We start from the raw sequence: 20,424 nt of genomic DNA on the forward strand, positions 1-20,424 counted from the left end.
AAGGGAAAGTGAAGCGGATTGTCCTGTGACCAATATTGAAGTGCGCGGAGTCCATCCCAATTCACGCTGAACACGCCCACCGCGACCTCTGATAGGACAGAAGTGGCAATTCATCCTGAACACCCGTCAACTAATGTATTCTATTTCCAAGACCTTCTAAGAGTCCCAGAACCAATACACCGACGGACAATATAATCCCTAAACCAACAAACGGCGGAGTGTATGTTAGTCTGAGACCGGTGGAGTATTCAAGAACTTGGACCTGAGGTGAAGTTTGGCAGCAAGAGGAATTAATACCACGTAAGTAAGTCTTATGTTTATTTTGCCACAACCGCAACAATACGAGGATCAATAAGCGACGGTCGGTGCGTGGCAGTGCGGGGGGAAACAGACAAACGGAGCCCCCTACGAAGCAATTACATGCACTATTTATAGTTTGAGAAATACCAACCATAACATTAGAAAAGCACCACTCATTATGAGGTGAATACAATAGTAACCTATTGCGCACTGTTCTTGTCTCAGCGTAAAAGGATCATTTTTTTGACCCGCTCTGGCCCCGTCTGTCCCATTATATGATGCAAATGACTGGAATAAAAAATATTACCCCCCAACAATAGGTTTAAAGCCTCTCTTTTTATGAGGTGAGATGCACCCGTAATTTTCCAAGTATGGTATACTTTTATTCCTAATAATCACGTTAAAATATGTGCTGAAATATAAGCACATTTAAACCCTTTGCATCAGTAATTTCAATCTGAAAAGGCAGACTGTTTTATTTCGGTGACCTTGATATTAATGCTGAATCATGAAATATTAAATAATTAAAACCACATTCAAATTGTTTAAAGTATTCTGAAATATATATCATTTGACACAGTTAAATCTCTATCTCATCTCTACACAGTATGAGGACCATTTTGTTACAACAAAATTACTTCTCAGATGTTAGGAAATGCTGTCATTTCTCATATTTCCAAACAACAGTTGGACATCATCTGTATGTCCCAGACTGAGAGTAGACAGGACGTTTCTGAAGCACAACCTTCTCCTATGTAAAGATATGAAATACATGGTCCGGTATACCCTGTTTGATTTGATCAATAAAACTGTGATTCTGATGCTTTTTTTGTGAGAGAGAACATACGTGTTTGTCGTGGGTGTGAATGCACTGACTTGGGAGTGTGCGGCTTTGTGCTTTCCTGTGTCGTATTGTCCAGTATTTACCGTAGCGTGGAGACGATGGTGTTTTGGTGAAGGGATCTGGTGTTCCAGTCTGGGTAGAGGATCAGGGGGGGGGGGGGGGGCTTGTTGCCATGTAGACTGGAGCGCCTAAACTAGGGAGGGGTCTCGGTGCCCCATATTCGTCAGGAGGTTGCTAGGGGCAAAGACCACAGTAGTGTCAGTATCCCTGGCTTCACGGCCGTGGTGCTGGGGAGGGCCTGGGAGTCAGCTCGGCTCCCCCCAGGAGGCCGCTCCTCCCGCCACCAGGAGCCCATGGACGTCCACTGGGGACCAGAGGACCGGTGGTCATGAGGTCTACACCCCCCCCCCCCCCCCCCCCCTATAAGTGTAGTAGTGTAGTAGTGGGCACACCATGGCGTTCACCAAGCCTCTCTCCTCCATGTGCGTTCCTCCTCCCGCGCTGCACTGCTCATTTCACAGTGGACACACAGGAAATCCTGGTGGGCAAACGATGCATCCCTGTATCACGTCGACTGAAGGGTTGGTTTGGTTCGAACAATGATGGGGGACAAAAACAATGTATCATCCTACATGCTAACCCTGTTCATCATTGGTAGGGATGTGGTGTCTCTTGATATTTGATAGGAGCATGCCCTTACCGTCCGCCCCTACACCTAAGCCCAGACTCCACTACTGCATGAGACATTGATGAGGCCACAGACACACACAGAACCCCTTTCTCTCTCTGCTTCCTTGAAAGTTTCCTAGCATTCGAGTGTTCCGCCGTCGCTTCCTTTGACTGCCTCCTTGCACGTGTGACAAGGACCCGAGTGCACAGACACCGAGGAGGAGCTCAAGTCGTGGGCAGCGACCTCACTTCGGAACCGCTCTGTGATCTGAATGGAAGGATGGAATGCTTTAATTCAGTGTGAAGTCCATCTGTAGCCTGGCTCATATTGATAATCGCAATGACGTGAGAGCCGCGCTTTTGTTCAGGCGCATCAGCATAACAATGGCAGATGAAAAATGAGTTTAGGATGAAAAGAGTGGGTGTGTGTGTGTGTCTGTTGGCTCAGCTGTATCTTTGGTAACTTGGTGCCCACGCGTGGAAGATACCACCAGGGGGTCTCCTAGGCCCCATTCTTGGCCGTGTGTGTGTGAGGGTGTGTGTGTGTGTTTGTTTGAGGGTATGTGTTTGTGAGAGTGTGTGTGTGGGATGGTGTGCATGCATGAGGTTGTGTGTGAGTGGGCGAGAAGCTGAGAGTTCATCTTTGTTTGTTAAATGAGCATGTCAACTTTTGTATCAAATGAGTGAATAGTCTATTACAGTACACTACATGACTTATCAACAATGCTTTTTTTTCAAACAACTATTATATGCTCAATATATCATTGTATGCATCAATTTCACTGATGCCAAAGTGATACACAATTACAAGCCACATAAGCTTTGATTGAATTGTATTTGAGTGCCAGGAACAGAGAGAACTTCGCTCGGAAAATGCCTTTCCTTTATATAGTTTATAAACCCTGATTAATCTCTGTGAGGATGATTCTTACTTGATTTAGAATTGGAATACTGTGATGGTTCTGTAATGTGAAGGTTTTGTTGGGTGATGGTTCTGTAGTGTGATAGTTCTATGGTGTGAGGGTTCCATGGTGTGAGGGTTCCATGGTGTGAGGGTTCTTTAGTGAGATGGTTCTATGGTGTGAGGGTTCCATGGTGTGATGGGTCTGTAGTGAGATGGTTCTATGGTGTGATGGATTAGTCTGTCTAACAGTGCATCGTCGGGTTCTGTCATTGATGGAGAACCTCCCCCCCTTGCCCCAGAGAGCTGTCACTCTCTCTGTCACTCTCTCTGACCCTGAATAACATATGTGCCTCGAGTCTCGGGTCGGACAGATGTGCCACCTGCAGGGTGTGTGTGTGTGTGTCATGTGAGACGAGGCTAACGACCGGGATGCAGGCATCTGGGTCATTATCCTCGGGCTGACTGCCAGCCAGGTATGGGGGTAGGACCCCAGGATGCAGGTAGGCTGGCCCTGATGCATGGCTGCTGGAGCCCTCATACAGCACCGCAGTCCACCAGTACAGGCCTCCCTCCTGCTGCACGTCGACGGACGCACTGTGTGACGGCGCTTCCTCCCTCCCTCTCACATGTAAACATATTGTTCATGTGTTCTCCCGGCTCTGTGCTGCTGGAGGGGCCGTATTGGCTGCTTGGCTCAGTGGAGAAAACGCCTCCTTCGAACCGAGCCGGTGTTATCGAACGCCCCCGGTGACAATGCGCTTGGAAAGAATGACAGGCTCAGGAGCAGTGATAGTGTCGTCTCTCTCTTTTGCTCGGTCTCACTATCTGCCTTTCCTCTCCAGACATACACACATACGCACACCCACACACGCACACACCCGCCCACGCACACCGACACATGCACACACACACACTGGAGTCCCTTGTTGAGAAGGCTGACCCCAGTTTCATGCCAGTAAACGTGTGTGTCAGATCAGAGCATGTCTGCTACTTTATCAACCTAACAAGATAAATGATTTTATGTTGAAAAACTCTTGAATATGATTTTCCCATTAGAAGAGATAGACGCTTTGAAATTGTCCTTCGCATACACATTTGTATGCAAGGGTCATACTGGAGGCTATATATCTGTAGAGACAACTTTAAAGTGTACCGCCCGCCCCTTTCTGACTCTCTAGCCTGTTAAAAGTGACAAACGGAAATACCTCACATTTTTATGAGGAGGCTGAGGATATCTTCAGCTGGCCTATAGCGCTGCTCTCGCAAATCACCTCGTCCACCTTGTCATCGCCAACCAGTCGAGTAGGTCACATCCCAGGGTTGGCGACAGGGGCAGGCGAGCTGTCATGGCGTTGCGTTTTGAACCAGCTGAAACCAGTATATCTCCCAGGCCTGCGAGGCCCAGAGCGGGTCAGGGACAGAGGTCTGGAGAAGGTTCCTCCATTACCTCAGAGGTTAGGCGTGCTAACCCTCCTGTGTCGGTGTCACCCAGGGGGGATCCTGTCAGGAGGACGGGCGAGTTCTTCTTGTCTTCATTGAGGATATAGGTTGGTTATCTGTGGGCATCTGTGAGGCCCTTTAAAGGCTTCATACAAATGACGTTTGATTTGATTAGATTAGTGGCCAGGGACATAGAGGGCTGTACGTGTCCTGGCTTCCTGCTGTGGCGTCCCTCCAGGGTAACCAAGGAAATCCTCCACACATCAGATAATCAGATCCCTGATGTGGCTTTCTGGACCTATGCTCTGTCAAATAAAACGAGGCTTGTCCTTGACATTTGGCCGCATGACTTTAATCCTGGAGGTGGTAGACTGTGTTTGTACGTGTGTGTTCGGGATGTGGCTCCCCTCATGGTATACATCAATGTCTGACATACTCCTAATGCTCACTTTGAATAATTCACTAAAGTTTGTGCAAGCTTAAACGCATGGATGACTCCTACAAGGTCTTTATGTTCGGTCAGTGCCTCTGTACTCCATACTGAGAGAACACCACTGGCCTGTCAGAGTCAGAGAGCCCGGATGCATCGCGTAGACACAGGGTGCACTGATGTGTCACGTCCAGTTAGCATGAGTGGCTTTTACAAAACGAGGTTTCAAGGAATGGACGTACTCACGCTCACTCATTGTTTGTGAAGAAGGCCTTCCTCGTTGATTTTGGCCCAGGGGAAACTGACACGGGGAAGATTCTCCATGGTGACAGTGGGTGTGGCATTTAACTCTGATTTAGTATTTGAATGAGCTCCCAGTCTCCTCTTTTCAATTGGTTTAGAGGACAGATGTATCTGATTGGCCCGTACTGTCTTGTGCCATTTTGTGGCTGTGAGAAGCTTGTATCCTAGGGTGAACCTGCTGTCGCTCTTTACCCTGCAATATTGGGGTTAAGTGCTCGATTACCATAATCTGTTGAACCCCTGAATAGCACATCCAAAATATTCAGCCCGTTTGAATATTCCTTTTAGATTTTCCGTGCCATTATGCAGTGTGTTTTTCAACGGCAGATCGCTGGAAACGGAATTTGCATGGCAATGAAGTGCGCGGAGGCACTCACATCTGAGATCGTGTTGGCCCACAAACAGATCAAAGCAGAGATGAAGAGAGAGGCTTCGGCTGGGAACAAGGCGATGTGTTTAATTTGGGAAATACTTTGAACTGAGTTCCCCCCCACCCCCTACCCCCCCCCCCCCCACCCCAGGATCGGCTACTTCAGATACACAGATCATTGATTAGCTGTGATTTAAAGCAAAGACATTAAATATTTGGTTGATTCACAACCTCTGCCACATTGCGTTCCGAAGATGGAACATGAAGATGGTGGATGTGGTAACCTTATCTTATTTCAGAATGCGGGTATTCGCCCTTCGCACGCCTTAGAAAGTACCAGGGCATGGAGGCACAAACCTCTCGAGGTTTATCATTTCATGATCTCCTTTGAAGTTCAGCACTTTTATCTCACTCCTGTGATTGGTTGGCTTTGTATGAATAATTCATGCCTTGGAGTAGTAGTAGTCGTCGTAGTAGTACTATAGTAGTGCCAGTGCTCGATTCAGAAAATTCTCTGGCATGAAGAGCTGAACCATAAGATTTAGTCAAAGAAACAAGATTAGGATTCATTTCCTTTAATACTGCAAATCATTACTTTTTTAAGTTCAGTTTATTGAATTCCTAAATCTGGTTTTGGGATGATAATCACAACAATGTCCCTGCTTCAGGTACACCAAATACCCTGATGCATTATCTCTGCATTGCCAAAAAACAAATGGTCCTGTTTCAAGGGATTTGGGTCTGGAAATCCATCTTCAATTGAACGCTTGCAGCTATTTTCCGAACTGTGAATTGATTGGTCCATTGGTTTACTCAGGTTACATGGTCATTCTCTTCAAAACAAGGCGGACTTTGAAGTCAGAGAGACTTTTAAAAGCTTTTTGCACCGTGTCTAATTGTGCTTTTTTTGGACAGGTCTTGGCATTTGAGAAGAAAGGACCATAACATGTGCCCCTGAACTTCTAATATTTCCTGGTGCTGTTGTCCTGACAAGACAAGATCTGTCCCTCCTAAAGACTGCTGCACTAAACTTTTGGTTGGACAGATTCACCTATTCCTAATTGTCATATGGATGAAAAGTCCTCCAAGTTTTTAAACGCCCTGTGCCTCCCACCTCCTCTTTGCTGGTTCTGTGAAGAGGTAGGGCATGTTTTCCTTCCCTGTAGTCTACTAAAGACCGAGGTACAACCTGGGAGATATTGAACCCTGCCACATCCATGTGGTGTGAACAGGGTCAACCCCTGGTCACCTATGTGCCATCATTTCCCGCCGAAAGACTAAAGTGGACGCCAACCCCAAGCCTTCTCAAAAACACACGAGCTCCGTCCGGGAGTCAGGTGGCTGAGCGGTTAGGGAATCGGGCTAGTAATCTGAAGGTTGCCAGTTCTATTTCCGGCCGTGCCAAATGACGTTGTGTCCTTGGGAAAGGCACTTCACCCTACTTGCCTCGGGGAGAATGTCCCTGTACTTACTGTAAGTTGCTCTGGATAAGAGTGTCTGCTAAATGAATAAATGTAAATGTAAATGTCCGTGTTTCAGCCTGGCCTCAGCTCCAGTCCTGGTCCTCCAGTTCAAGGGGATCAAATCCACCCCTGCAGCCCCTCCAAATTCCCTGCAGCTGTCACAAGCGTACATTATCCATGCTATGATCTCCCCCAACGCACCCCCCATCCCCATCCCATCCCCTCCCCCCCCTCCCCTCCCCCCACTCAACTCAGCCCCCGCTTCAAAGGGACCTGCCTGGTGTGCACCCTGTGCCCCTCATGCAGAGCCTGAGTCCTCTAGCAGCCGCACCGTGTGGTGTGGGAGATGGCAGGCATCTCCCTGCTCACCCCTCCCCCACCAGCACCAGCAGAGAGAGAGAGAGAGAGAGAGAGAGAGAGAGAGAGAGAGAGAGAGAGAGAGAGAGAGAGAGAGAGAGAGAGAGAGAGAGAGAGAGAGAGAGAGAATATCCCCTGCTAAAGCTCGAAGTGTTAAAAAGCAAGGCTTGTTTGGCACGTTACACCTGGATTGGATTAGATTTTGTGTCATTCCTCCACTGGGGGAAGTAAACAAGGGTGACTCATCAAGGGACGAGAGAATCTGTCTCGAGAGGGAAGGGGGAGAATGAAAGGGGAGGGGAAATAAAGGTATGGAGAGAGAGAAGGAGGGAGGGAGGGAGGGAGGGAGGGAGGGAGGGAGGGAGGGAGGGAGGGAGGGAGGGAGGGAGGGAGGGAGGGAGGGAGGGAGGGAGGGAGGGAGGGAGGGAGGATAGAACGGCAGAAAGTCAGTGGGGGAAGGAAAGGAAAATATAGAGAGACAGGGTTGGAGGGGACAGGATAGGAAGAGGACAGATTAGACCGTAGAGTAGGTCTCATTCAGAACCCTTCAGGTGAAACAGTGCAAAAGATCCTATTGAGTATTTGGAGAAGTCCATTGTAATGAGTCCTTTGGTGTCCGGCAAAGGCCTTCCTGTTTATTCAGTAACCACCCCACATTGTGTGGTTGGAACCAAACAAACATGTACTATAAGATGTGACTATGTACAGTACAGTTAGAGGGTTTATTCTGTGCATTGTTTACACACCTGTTGACATCTCTATCATCCTGCTGAAATGACACAGGATTAGCAGACTGAATGAATAGAGATTTGTTTGAGAGGATTCAGACATATTTCAGGTCATATTTACAACTGTAAGAATATATTTCAATGTATTCAGAACACCCAAGTTATACTTCATGAGGGCACAACCCACAGAAGGATGCTTTTTGAGCCAGGAAGAAATGCACATACCTGTATGACCTCTTCACCAGCCAGGAACCACAGACTGTGGAAATAAAAGTAATTATTTCGACGTTGAGGAAATCACCCTGTAATTGAAATGATTTACAGCTCCTGTGTTTGTTTTACCGTGTGAGAGCAGGGTTTGTGACAGGGTGATTAGTTGAACTACTTGAGTGCATACCAATCACATTTTAACTAGGAACGTTTCCTTGTTAATCGGGTTGTACTTTGTGCACCCTAGCTATTTTCTGGGGTAACACAGACAGTTTGATTGTGATTGGCTGAATTTAGACCTGGGGGGGGGGGGGATGGGGCTTCAGTACGGCATGTCTTTATATATTGAGAGGTCCTCCAATGTTCCATGGTCAAACCTGCCCTCTTTGGCCTAGTCTCTCACGTTGGCCTTTTACATTGTGTCAGCACTGAGGTAGCGTGGCGTTCGTGTCCCGCTACGGCCGGGGCAGAGAACCAGACCTAGAGTCTCAGCTTCAGCAAGTATTCCAGGGCCTTTGTTTTTCCACAGTTAACACCTTTTTTTCCCCGACCGTAGCACTTTCTGGCCCTGAGTGTCTCGTGGAATCTATTCTCCTAATCCCCAGGATCTCCGTCTGCACCAAGCAGTCGAGATGGGGATTAAACAATTATACAGCTGACTTGGAGCACTTCAAAAGAAAACGTCTGGATTAGGGGGTGTGTGTGCATGTGGGGTTTCTGCCCGTCAGCCTGAGACGGAGAGCCCTTCCTGAGCCCCCAGATTTGCCTGGGGACCGAGAGGGACCCCGAGGCTTCGTCAGTCACCATATGGTTGGTGACAGCAGAGGACGATCCGCGACGGTGACACATTGTCCTGCTTGGTTGTGGGACTGTTGGGTCCATGGCAGGCTTGAGGTTTGACTACGGCTGTCGGCCCTAGCTGTGTAATCAGCTTTAGCCGGCTACTCTGGTGTTGTACTGAGAATGCTCTAATTGGATTTGTTACAGGACAAAGGGTTTGCATACTGTATGGATTTGCAGGGATTTTCGGACAGCCCAGACTTGTTTACAAAATCAGTTTACTGGAGAGAAGCTCATTAAGACTATTATGCTTTATTCGGATCCTTACACGGTTCTATCAGACTTGTCTTGTAATTGAGTTTGGAGAGTTTGTCTCTCTGCACAACTGCGAAAGGCCCTCAGGAAAGAAAAGCTCTGTGTAACCACCTCCCCCTCCCTCCCATCCTCCCTTTCTCTCCCCCAATCTGGTCCGACCAGTTCTCAAAGTCACAAGACGGCCAATTTGCATTTCCCCCACCCCTCTCTCTTCTCTGTATGGGAGGAACCACTATTCACAGGTCATCGCCCAGCTCCCAATATCGTGTTGCCAGCCCTGGAGATAGCTTTACCCAGCTGGCTGCGCTTCAGAGAAGTACTGCAGGAGGTTTGACCTTTGACCCGCGAGGAAGCAGCAGGCCTGAGCTGTTTTTGCTTTGGTTTCCGTCGGGAGTCCTGGAGGTCTGGCTCTGTCAGTGACCTGGGAGGGGAACGGGAGAATCACATGGGGTGCCGGAGCGCGGTGAGCGGAGCCGAGGCTAATGGTATTTATCATGAGGATCCTCCATGTTGTACCATTAGTGTTCCTAGCAGTTCATTGCTGTCTGCAGAGAAGGGTACTCCAAGGGAGTTATGGCACACAGGTTAGCCTGGGGAAGACTGTGGGTCCGTGTGAAGTGCACTGTGAAGAGGTTCATTAGACCTTTTCCTCAGACATTGTGGCGAGATGATGAATGGCATTTGTTTTCTCCACATCCCCAGCCTCATGGCTAGGGCTCAAAAGAGCCATATTTGTGTGTGTGTGTGTGTGTGGGGGGGGGGGGGGGGGGGGGGGGGGGGGGGGGGGGGGGTCTAAGAAAATAGGAAGCATTACTGCTCTTCTGCAGCGACAGACCCCTCCCCAACACATGCCTCCTTCGACTCCTCTCAACCTCATTACATCTACACTTCCTGGATCATTAACCCTGAGCACTCCCGGACGCCCTCCACTTCCTGTGTACGTTCAGAGCCGGGCACTGAGTTGTTTTTTTTTCTTCTTCACCTGCCATCTCGGAGAGGGTAATTACTCCAAACTGTCGCGGAGAGGATGAAGAAGAAGAAGAAAGAAAAGAGAAAAGCCAGAGGAGAGAAGAGAGGCGGACCTGTCACTCTTTCGAGATCTTGGTTTGTCAGTGGTTTGACTGGCTGTGCTGGAGTGCCAAATAGTTTGTCAAATTTCCCACACAGAGGCCAAAAAGACAAAAGGCTTCGACTCAAACAAGCGGCCACCGTTTCCATTTGCCCTGAGCGCCAACGGGCTAAAAGCCTTTGATGACAGGTGTTGCTTGTGGCAGACGATCTGGCAACGTTTTAGAGAAGCTTGACGATTGAAGTTCTGATGCAACCATTTCCTGAGAGCTTGACATTCATTGGATAGTTGCCCCGTACAACCACTTATTAATTATGATGTCTTCCTTAAGATATGAAAGAAGTAATTATTTATAATGCTGTGTTTATGTCTGTCACATACTCGGAGCAGTATAAAAGATTCTGCCAGCGAAAGGATAAGCTGAGGAAGTTTGCTGCTTTGTCAGGTAACCACAAAAAGAAACAGGGTTTGTTTCTGGTTGGTATCAGGTGAGAGGTTTGCTGACGTACAGTATCTGTTTATAGACGATATATTGGTTATTTAGTCATCAGGGGGGTATTCCACAAAGCAGGTTATCCAGCTGATTCACAATGTTGCAGCGACCTACTGACAATGTTGCTACCACGCTGGGTGTCAGCTGGGGAGTTAACTTACCCGGGTATGTCACATGACCTGCTTTCTGGAATACCCCCCTGGTTGACGCCTGGGTGAAGACTTGCTTTGTTTTGAATACCAGATTCTGACCAGTTTGCATGTTCAATACCTCAACACCGAACAGACTCACCTCTAAAAATCCCTTTCAATTGACCGCCATGTGTAGGCCTTTAAACACAGAGCTGAAACATCAACTGTCTTCCAGACACTGGAGGTCATGTTCACATTGTGTCCACGTCCTCTGTAGCCTTCTCCAGTGTTTTTGGAGGGGAAATCCATTACCATCAGAGGTACCTGCCAACAGTGTCAGCCCCTCCTCTGGACAAGGCCCCAGCATGCAGCAATCCCCTCCTCCACCCTCACAAAGAGATGGGGCTAAAGATGTCTTCGGGCTTCTGTTGGGACACCTGTAGCATTGAAACCGAACCCACGTCTCCGTGTCAATGGGAAGTCTGTTTGTGTCCTTTAGCTCTCTCTTCATATAGGAGCCATTCTCTGGGCATTGTCGCCACGTGAAAAGGTGGAGCTAGAGGTTGGGCAGAACCACATCTATCTGGAGAACTTATCTGATCTTCCTTGTCCGCCGTGAGGGGAGTCTACGGCTCCTGTGGTTGGTTTTCAGAGCCACGAGTGCCCCACGAGTGCCCTCCACCCCCCCCCCTCCTCCCCCTCCCCCACCCCAACAACTCCCTCCCCCCATACACACCTCCTCCTCTAACTACTTCATGTGCTACTGAGAAAGTGTTAAAAACGGTAAAAAACGATTAAAAAATGATCTGTGATCTCTAAAAACTTACCTCAAACTGGCAATGTCTGGAATGCCGGTATTTTGAACTTGACTCTTGACAAAGGCAGTCTTGTTTGGTTGTTTGCATATTTTCTACTGACTCTCTGTTTTGTCTAATTCAGCAGTCCAGCTACAGATGACCAAATGCAGATGACTGTGTTCCCTGTGTTGCCAATCTGTTGTTGCTGCAGAAGGTGTTCTGAGGGTCTGTGCTGCCAGACATGTCAGGTTACAGGAAACAGGAAGTGGGTCAGGGGTCTCTCTCTCGTTGCTATGCACACCACCCGCTCTGGTCTTTGACTGAATACACAGTGGACCTTCAGAGATGATAAGAATCTCTCCATGGAAACTCAATGCAGTCCTGCATGGTTAGGGACTGTGCCGGTGTTTTGTGGAGAGGGTCAGGAGGCAGAACAAGAAGCCGTGACTCTGGGCAGCCGGTGTGGTTGCCAGAGTGTTTCTGTTTAGTGACCCAACATGCTTTGCTCAGAGTGTGCGCAGGGTCGGAGGGTTGTACTGTATGTTGGATTTTTGGAATTCCAGGACCCTTCAGATACCCTTGAGTAATTGACAATATTTACTTAAAAGGCATTAAAAAGACTTATCACAACTGTGTTAGATAAACACACTTATCTTATCTCTCCAAATAAAGCATAAAGTAGCGAAGAGGAGGCATACTGTATGTAGCCAAGCCCAGAAAGTGAGGGCTGTTTTGTTTTGGTGCAGTGAAAATCAAACAGTGCCACTGTTGCCACACCCTGAGATAAAGATTATTTACTCAGCTTTTCCAACGCTTGGCTTGTGTTACCCATAATCTCTTTCCGTGTAAAGGGTCATAAGTAGCTAAAATCCACAGTCTGGCCTAGGATTGGATATATGGTGAGTTTATTAGTTGTTACAATATACAGTTAGGTGTTCTAAAGTGTTCCACTCTTCCGATCCGCAGTGGTTGCCTGGGGAGACGGAGGCCTTAAATAACCCAATACATCTGTACTTTAATGACATCATCGTCTGTACAAAAGATATCTTACGGGAGACCTAAACTGCTGAGCGAGATGCTATTTCCAAGCAGCATTTAATTTGGCTTTGAGATGTGAAATTCACACTCTCAGTTTGGGTCAGCAGACTCGGGTGAGCTAAGCCTAAAATTACACCAGCGAGCTTTGCTGTTGAATCCCCTGTACTGCTAATAACACTACGTTTGACTTCTGACTGCAGGCATCAGGTTTTTGGACCGCAGAAAGGAACAGTGTGTGAACTTTCCTGGAATGTTTTGTTCGATTTCTGTTAGTGTTTACCTCAACGATGATGATGAACCCATTTCAATTTTGCCTTTGAATCGTTGCTTTGTGCTCTTCCCTATATGTTTCTGGGCCAGGGTAATTAACACAAAGGCTTCGAGTCAAGTGCGTGTGACAAATGTGTAAACGCCTCCAATTTTTCCGAGGCCGCTGGGCCGAGGCTTGTCTCGTGGCCAGACTTTCCTCTGTATCCCTGTCAGCTCTCTTTGACAAAATGGACCCCGGTTCTTTTTCAGTTTGGCGAGGCCGCAATTAAACCATAGCGTATCCCGGCTTTACCCTGGGGGTGATGGACGAGGTTTGTCTCCCAGCTCTCCATCTGAGTCTGGAGATGGGGGCTTTGCCCAGGGGACGGGGGGCCCAGCTCCCCGTTACTCTGTCAGGGAGGCTAGGCCGTGAATGAGGGCCCTCTCAGGGCTTTCTACCATTCTCCTGTGAACACAAGGGTAAGGAAGACTCTTCGAATGTGTCGTTCACCAAAGTCCATATGTCTCCAGAATCCCTAAGTGGAGTAGCAGGATTGACATGGGTTCTGGGAGACAGTTTTGTGTGTTTTTGCAGACAAATTCCAGATTCTTTAGTCATTCCCCAGATATTTTGTCTCCTCAGTAAAGCTTGTGCATGTATTTTTTGCATGTTATTAGTTTCACTCTCGAGAATTTGATCTTAAAACCCTTGAAACAGGCATGTTTGCCAAAAACAACTGAGAAAAAACTGTTCTCCCTGTCTAATGAGAAACCAACATGTTCTCCCCTCACCCTTATGTAATTCACACAATCCCAGACAGTCAAGGTTACAGTACTGTGACTTACTGTACTGTGCAGGGTAAGATATGACGGGAGAGAATCTGGTCAACTTGTGGTAACGTTAGATGGCAGACACTGTATTGTCTTACTGGTTTCTTTTGCTTAGAGAGAATCCTAACGCTCCTCATTGTTGGGTCTGGAACGGCAGGCATCTCTGTGTCTTTGTTGGGATGTTGACGCACCAGCCCCCTGGCAGACGTCCAGCCACACTGGCCCCCAGGCTGTTAAGTCAGTCCCGGCGCTTGTTCGAGGCCTGGCGTTTGATGAACCCATTTTCTCCGCTTGTGTCTTGTGGTGACAAGTGTAAAATGGTTTATCGCAGATCCTTTTTGAGAGGGTGAATTAAATATAATCGATTGCTTTGCGAGTGTAAACATGGCTGGATAGCCAGCATGTAAGTAGGGAACTCCCCTGTTGCTACTTCACTTGAAAAGAGTGACATTCGTCAGACTGTGTGAATCTTGTCTGTAGCCAATGTTCTGAATTATTACCATGGTAATTACAATTGTTGTCTACTGTTGCCTACATCTGCGTGCCTACATCCATTAGCGATTTGTCATCCGCCCTAAATACGGAGCTGGGCCGAGTTCAGGAGAGCGGTTGGGACTCGGTCCAATGAATGTCATTGATATAATGAAGGAATACTGGACCGTGATGATGATTGTTGTAACGAGGAACACCGCTTTGTCCGCTGTCTGAAGACGACCCAGGGCCTTCCCCCCCGGTCTCTCTCACAGGCCTGGAGGTCCCAGGAAACACCATGTGGTCAGGGTAGAGCTGGAAATATCAATAACTAAGACCTTAGTGATATTACTCGTGATGCACAATATGTCACTTTATGCTAAATGAACCTTGAGGAAAGTGACCAGTGGGACTGTATTGATTTCAACGTTTCAAAGAGATCCGATTTCATTCGTTTTCTTTGTTTCCTCATCAGGTGTCCTGCCGTGCGTGTCTCATCAGAGACCTGCATGTGTGAAGCCGTGACCAGCGATGGAACCCTGGCCAGCAGTGGCCTGGGTCCTACTGCTGACGTTCATCACTGATTGGCTGGAAATAGCCCAATCAAGGGACTTCACAGAACAAGACATCATCTGTCTCCATCCCTCAAGTAAGAACCTGACCTCATATCCCTCTATGCCAAGATCAGCATGTCGTTTCGGACATAATTACAAAGAAAGCATTGTGCTAATCTAGGCATAGCAGAGATCAACTGCATGAAAACATTCTGACGGACTAATCTTGTCCCAAAAGAGGGGCCTTGCACGGCATGTAAGTGTCCTTTTGTTTGTATTAAATTATATAAATATGATGTTATATTGTTACATGTATTAGACAATGTCAACACATTATGCAATATTTGATACTGCAGGGTCAGGCTTGTACCTCATAGCTCTGTGAGTATCTGCAACATGTGACCACCATCATCACCAGGCGCTGGGATGTAAACAAGATAGTCACGCCATGGCTGTAAATGGCACTTGTTAATCCTCCACCTCTGGCCTCAATCTAGCCTGGGGTTTTTTCTGCCTGAGAGCTAGGGAACATGGCTAGCTATCTAGGAGCTAGTGTATATTGCTAGCTGCCTAGGACCTAGTTAACATAGGTTGTGTGTCTGAGGGCTTGTAAACATGGCTAGCTGTCTTGAGGCTAGTGAAGTGGATTATTTTGGAGCTAGAAGTGAACCCTAGTAGCTAGTGAACTTGACTGTCTAGGAGGTAGTGAACATGGGTAGCTGCCTGACAGCTTGTACACAGAGCTTGCGTGAGTCCCCAGGCCCACAGGCTGCTGTGGAGCCTGTCATTAGACTGTGGGCTGTTATTAAGGTAACTCTAATGGGGCCCCGTGAAGAAGGAGAGGGCACGGTGTCTCCATCCATCTTCTCGCCCTGTCCCTGGTTCCCACATTCTCTCTATCTTTACCCCTTCTCTCATTCCTTCTCTTATTCCCATTCCCCCATTCTCTCGCTGTCTCCCCTGTGCCTATATTAGTTAATTTGCTCCCTCCCTCCCTTTATCCCTTCCTCCCTCTTTACTTCTCTCTGTCCCTCCCTCCCTCTTTCTCTCGCTCTTTCACACTCGCTTATCATTCTCACATGACCAGATTATTTGGAAGCTCCTCTCTTCCTTACAGTCCGCCATAATCACTGTTTACCCCCAAACAGGAATAGACTGCTCCGTTCCACGTTAGGCTGACCGTCCTGGGCAGTGATGAGGGGGATGTCTCAAATCTCTCTCTGGGGGATTTGGGGGGAGTTTTTCATCTCTTCTCTGAGGGTTTAGGTTGTACTAGGTAGCCGGGGGATCATCAGGGGTGTGCTCACACAGCTCCTGATCCCCGGCCAGACAGAGCTACAGCTGGCGTAGCGACGGTCTGCATCCACCTCTCCTGGGTCTTTAAAGTCAAGTATGGAGTCTCGTGACTCTGTGCGTAGCTACCCAGCAGAATGACCAATGCTGCCCTCTGCCCTCCTGCTGTCACATCCACATAGAGCCCAGGCTCCACTCCCCCCCTCCGCCCCCCATCTGACCTATGGGCATGACGGATCCTTTGGAACCACTGCTGAGAGGATTATTGACGGGTGACTTAAAGATACTACAGTATAGAAACATTGGAGCTTTGGTATGACGCTTGGTATTCTGGTTCTGTCGTAGACCAGGGTGATAGACATGACAGGGTGAGGACTACAGGGTTGTCCTCTAGGACACTGGCTGGCTTAACAAGACCAAAAAGACTGCTGAAAGGGAATTGATTGCTTGCTGTCCTTTGGCTGTCCCCGAGAGTCGAACGGAATGTTCTGGAGTGTGGAAACCTGCCTAATTGGTCCTCAGTGTGAATTAGATCATGTTCCCTAGCCTCAGACATGGCTGCCATCCACAGCATTGTCCCCTCTCACCCTGTTTTACCTCAGCCCTGGTGGCCATGGGACACGTGCTAACTAGAAGCCTCCATTAAACTGGGAAATGACTGCTTTGGACGTCCACCCGCTCTTTAGAGGCCTTAGTCCTTGTCTGTTATCTCTCTCGATGCCTGACTGTCTAGAAGTGTGCTGAATTATTTTTATGCGTAACCGTCCAGAACTTCTGAAAGCCCTCTTGCCCCCCTCAGGGGCACGCAGCAGTCGCAGAGCTACAGGGCGGGGCGGGAGAGGGGTGTGTGCTGTAGGTAAGCCTCCCAAGATTAGAAGGCTGAAACAAGCCAACTTTCTCCAGGAAGCGGGCATGTGAGAGGTCAGCCCTCCCGCGCTCCAAAGCAGGACCCCCACGGAGCCAGGATGTAAAGCTCTTAAGACCTGGGGCTCTTTCATCACACGGAGACAGGACTCCCGGGATCAGGGCCGCAACACGCTGGCTTTCCGGGGTACTGCGGGAGAGATCCGTGTGAGCGGGAGGCCACCCTTCGGGTCCCTTTGGGGATTTAGAAAAGTGTGTGTGTGTGAGCGTGTGGATGGTGCGTGCAGTGTGTGGGTGATGTGCGATGTGTGTGTGTTCGTACGCGTGTCTGGTGTGTGTTGGAGGGGAAAGCCTTTTTTTTTTTTTTTTTTCAGGATTTTGCGGTTTTGTCTGCGTAAACCCATGTGTGTCTGTTTACACGTGAGCATGTGGATTGGTGTGTGTCCATGCGTGTGCGTGTGTGTGTGTGTGACACACCCTGGTAAAGAGCGAGGTAGCCAGGCATGCTGGGAGCCGAAGGAGGAGGGGTCAGATTGGGGGTATCTGTCTGCTGAAAGGAGTTTGCTTGACCTATGCAGTCCCAGCTGTTCCTTGGAGGAGGGGCTGGGGGCCAATCAGATGAATGTGATGGTGCAAAATTGGAAAGACTAACAGGCCTTGTTGTTTGATCACAGCAGATGGCTTCCACGGACCGGCTCGGTCCCCCTGGGGATGTGTGCGTTGAGGGGGGGGGGGGGCGCCTGTGATGTCTGCATGCTTGTAGTGTCTGAAACAGGCCCGGGTGGTCAACAAGAAGCTCACAGCAGTCTTTTCATGTTCAACGTTTCACGTTGCTTGTTAGGATAGCTTACTCCTTGTCTTGTCCACACTGGGTTCGAACCAGGTTCCTTTGACGTACAAAATACAACTACACCCTCGAAACGTGTACAAAATTAAGATTTTTTTTTTTTTCATTCCGATTAAAAGGAATTAATAAGTTACAGCATGTATTTTGTAGCATTACCTAATTTGTTATTGTGTGTGTGTCTCTCTATATGTGTTTGTGTGTGACTGTGTGTGTGTGTGTGTCTGTGTGTCTATGTCTGTGTGTCTATGTCTGTGTGTGTGTGTGTGTCTGTGTGTCTGTGTCTGTGTGTGTCTGTGTGTGTGTGTCTGTCTGTGTGTCTCCACAGCCACTCCGTACCCAGGTGGGTTTAAGTGTTTCACCTGTGAAGACGCTCCAGACAACTATCAGTGTAACCGCTGGGCTCCAGACCTGTACTGCCCACAAGGTAGGGCCTCCCCTCACAGCCACCCCCCTGGGGGCCTCAGGACCCCCCCCCACCACCACCACCCCCACCCTCAATACCTCAATACCACCTTCAATATAATTTCAGCACCTCTGCCTGCCCCTCCCCTGTCTGTATTTGGATTGGGCATTCCTTCTGTTCTGGTAGTAAATTACTCCTCTGTTTGTTCTGTGGAGGCCTCTTGGGTATCATTTAATATATTTCACCCTCCAACCGACATGTTTAGCTCATAAATACTTGCCTTCATATAGAGGTTTTGCTTGCCTCTACAACTTCTGGGCAGATTTATAACACGGTCTTAATGACTGAGTTAGTCTTTGGTCCAGGCCTAAAAATGCATTCTTTGCATGAATTCTCTGATTTCCTCGTTTATAGGGGGGGTGGGGGGCGCAGAGCTTGACCAAAACTCGGAGGAATGTGCTAGGTAATGCGGTATCGTTGGCCTTCTCCCAAGGTTCTACTTGTGGTTTTCCACATGACAGAAGCCACATTCAGGGCATAGCACTGGAGATTTTCACATATCAGATGTCAAACACTCAGAGGTCCCAGTCCCAAAGAGGATCAGTTCAGCCGAACAGTACTCAGCATGGCCTCCATGCAAAGCCATTACTTTACTCCCCTGTAACTTTACACTATCATCACTTTACGCTTTTTGGTAACTTTACACTCTCATCACTTTACGCTTAACGTAAACTTCTGTACCGTCTTAGGTTCTGAACGTAGCTGGCCATGACTAGATGACACAGACAGGCTGGCTTGATAATAATCCTGGATGTGTCTCTCTTCTTTGTCTGGAACAGAAGCCAGATACTGTTACACACATCACCAGATGGACGCGGAGGGCAGCAGTGTGTCGGTGACCAAGCGCTGTGTGTCCCTGGAGGACTGTCTCTCCACAGGCTGCTCGGAGGAGGACCATGAAGGACACAGGGTGAGCACCACACCGGTGGACTGTTTTACTGGTGGACTGTTTTACTGGTGGACTGTTTTACTGGTGGAATGTTCCACTGGTGGACTGTTTTACTGGTGGACTGTTTTACTGGTGGAATGTTCCACTGTAGGAGTGTTGAAACATGCCACAGTATGATATAAGGAATATTTGACTTGGATATGGATTCTGGACCAAAACAGGAACAGGAACTCAACATCATGGCTCGGTTTGACGGCAGCCTGTTGTGGCAGGCCTGGCTGAAGGGGGTGTGGTCAGAGCCGTGCCTCCTTGTGTCTAAGCTGAGGGTCTCTCCCATAGTCAGCACCACTTAACCGGGCCTTTCGGCTAATCCTGCCATTCTCAAAAGTGGCCAGTCTAGATAAGATAAAGAGAGGAGTTTTACTGGCCTCTCTCCGTGCTGTCAGTCTAATCGCTGGTGAAAAGCTGGTGTCTTCACTATGTCTGTTCACTGCCTGCTTCCTCCACACAACTGAGAGAGAGAGAGCGAGGAGAGACAGAGAGAATAGAGTGACAGAGAGAGAAAACGAGCGTTCCTTTCTCTGTCACTGACACCAGGCTGAGAACAGCCCCCCAGAGGAAGAGAGAAACAGCAAAGAGTGTAAAGTTGGTGTGTAAATAAACCCAGTGCCTCCCACCGCGAGTCGCATCTGATCGAAAAAGAACAAAGACATGTTTTCGTTTTAGTAGTAGCTTGTGAATTCTTTCAATTTCAAGTTCAAGCTTTCTTCCTGTGAACCGAGATCGACAGACCTGTTTCTGTTGTCCATGTCCTCCTGTTCAGGTGTGCACGGCGTGCTGCGAGGGGAACATCTGTAACCTGGCGCTGCCCTGGAACGAGACGGAGGCCGTGTTCACCACCACCTCGCCCCTCAGCCACGCCAGCACCCTCTCACAGAGCCACGGCCTCACCTCCGCCCTCCTCACCCTCACCCTCACCCTCCTCACCTCCACATACATCTGAGGCGTAGACCGACGCCAGTTGTAACTGGCCGCTAAATGACCCAGTCGTGTTGTCGGTTGGGTTCAGTTTGGCTTTTATCTCCAGGTTGAGTCTTGGGAGAGGGGATGTATATTGTTTGGGCAGTCTTACCTTTGAACTTTAAAGGGATTCAGTGTTTTTATCCTTCCAGCTTGAGCAGGGTATGAATAGAAGAGCACTTAGCACTGTCTGCAGCACTCTGGGTCTGCCTGCCACACAGCCACTATTTCTGAGGAGCTCCTGGGATCAAACGCCGTAAACATGACTGTACAGGGTTACGTCATCTCGGTCTGAAGAGAGA

At 48.5% G+C, this 20,424-nt stretch overlaps 1 protein-coding gene across 1 annotated transcript; it reads left to right on the top strand.

The window, feature by feature from the left end:
- Positions 1 to 184: 184 nt before the first annotated feature.
- lypd6 (LY6/PLAUR domain containing 6) lies at positions 185 to 20,219 on the top strand. Its single transcript, XM_067259622.1, has 5 exons — positions 185 to 300; positions 14,668 to 14,841; positions 18,076 to 18,174; positions 18,993 to 19,123; positions 19,926 to 20,219. The coding sequence occupies exons 2-5, from the start codon at positions 14,724 to 14,726 to the stop codon at positions 20,103 to 20,105; spliced, it is 528 nt and encodes a 175-aa protein (XP_067115723.1). The 5' UTR covers positions 185 to 300; positions 14,668 to 14,723; the 3' UTR covers positions 20,106 to 20,219.
- The last annotated feature ends 205 nt before the right edge of the window (positions 20,220 to 20,424 follow it).

Source organism: Osmerus mordax, chromosome 2 (assembly GCF_038355195.1).
Source record: "Osmerus mordax isolate fOsmMor3 chromosome 2, fOsmMor3.pri, whole genome shotgun sequence".
Classification (NCBI taxonomy): Eukaryota; Metazoa; Chordata; class Actinopteri; order Osmeriformes; family Osmeridae; genus Osmerus; species Osmerus mordax.

Excerpts from the sequence above, each read along its gene's own strand:
- lypd6 (XM_067259622.1), top strand. The coding sequence starts at position 14,724 with ATGGAACCCTGGCCAGCAGTGGCCTGGGTCCTACTGCTGACGTTCATC. Across the intron at positions 14,842-18,075 it reads CATCTGTCTCCATCCCTCAA|CCACTCCGTACCCAGGTGGG; the intron begins GTAAGAACCTGA and ends GTGTCTCCACAG. Across the intron at positions 19,124-19,925 it reads AGGACCATGAAGGACACAGG|GTGTGCACGGCGTGCTGCGA; the intron begins GTGAGCACCACA and ends CCTCCTGTTCAG.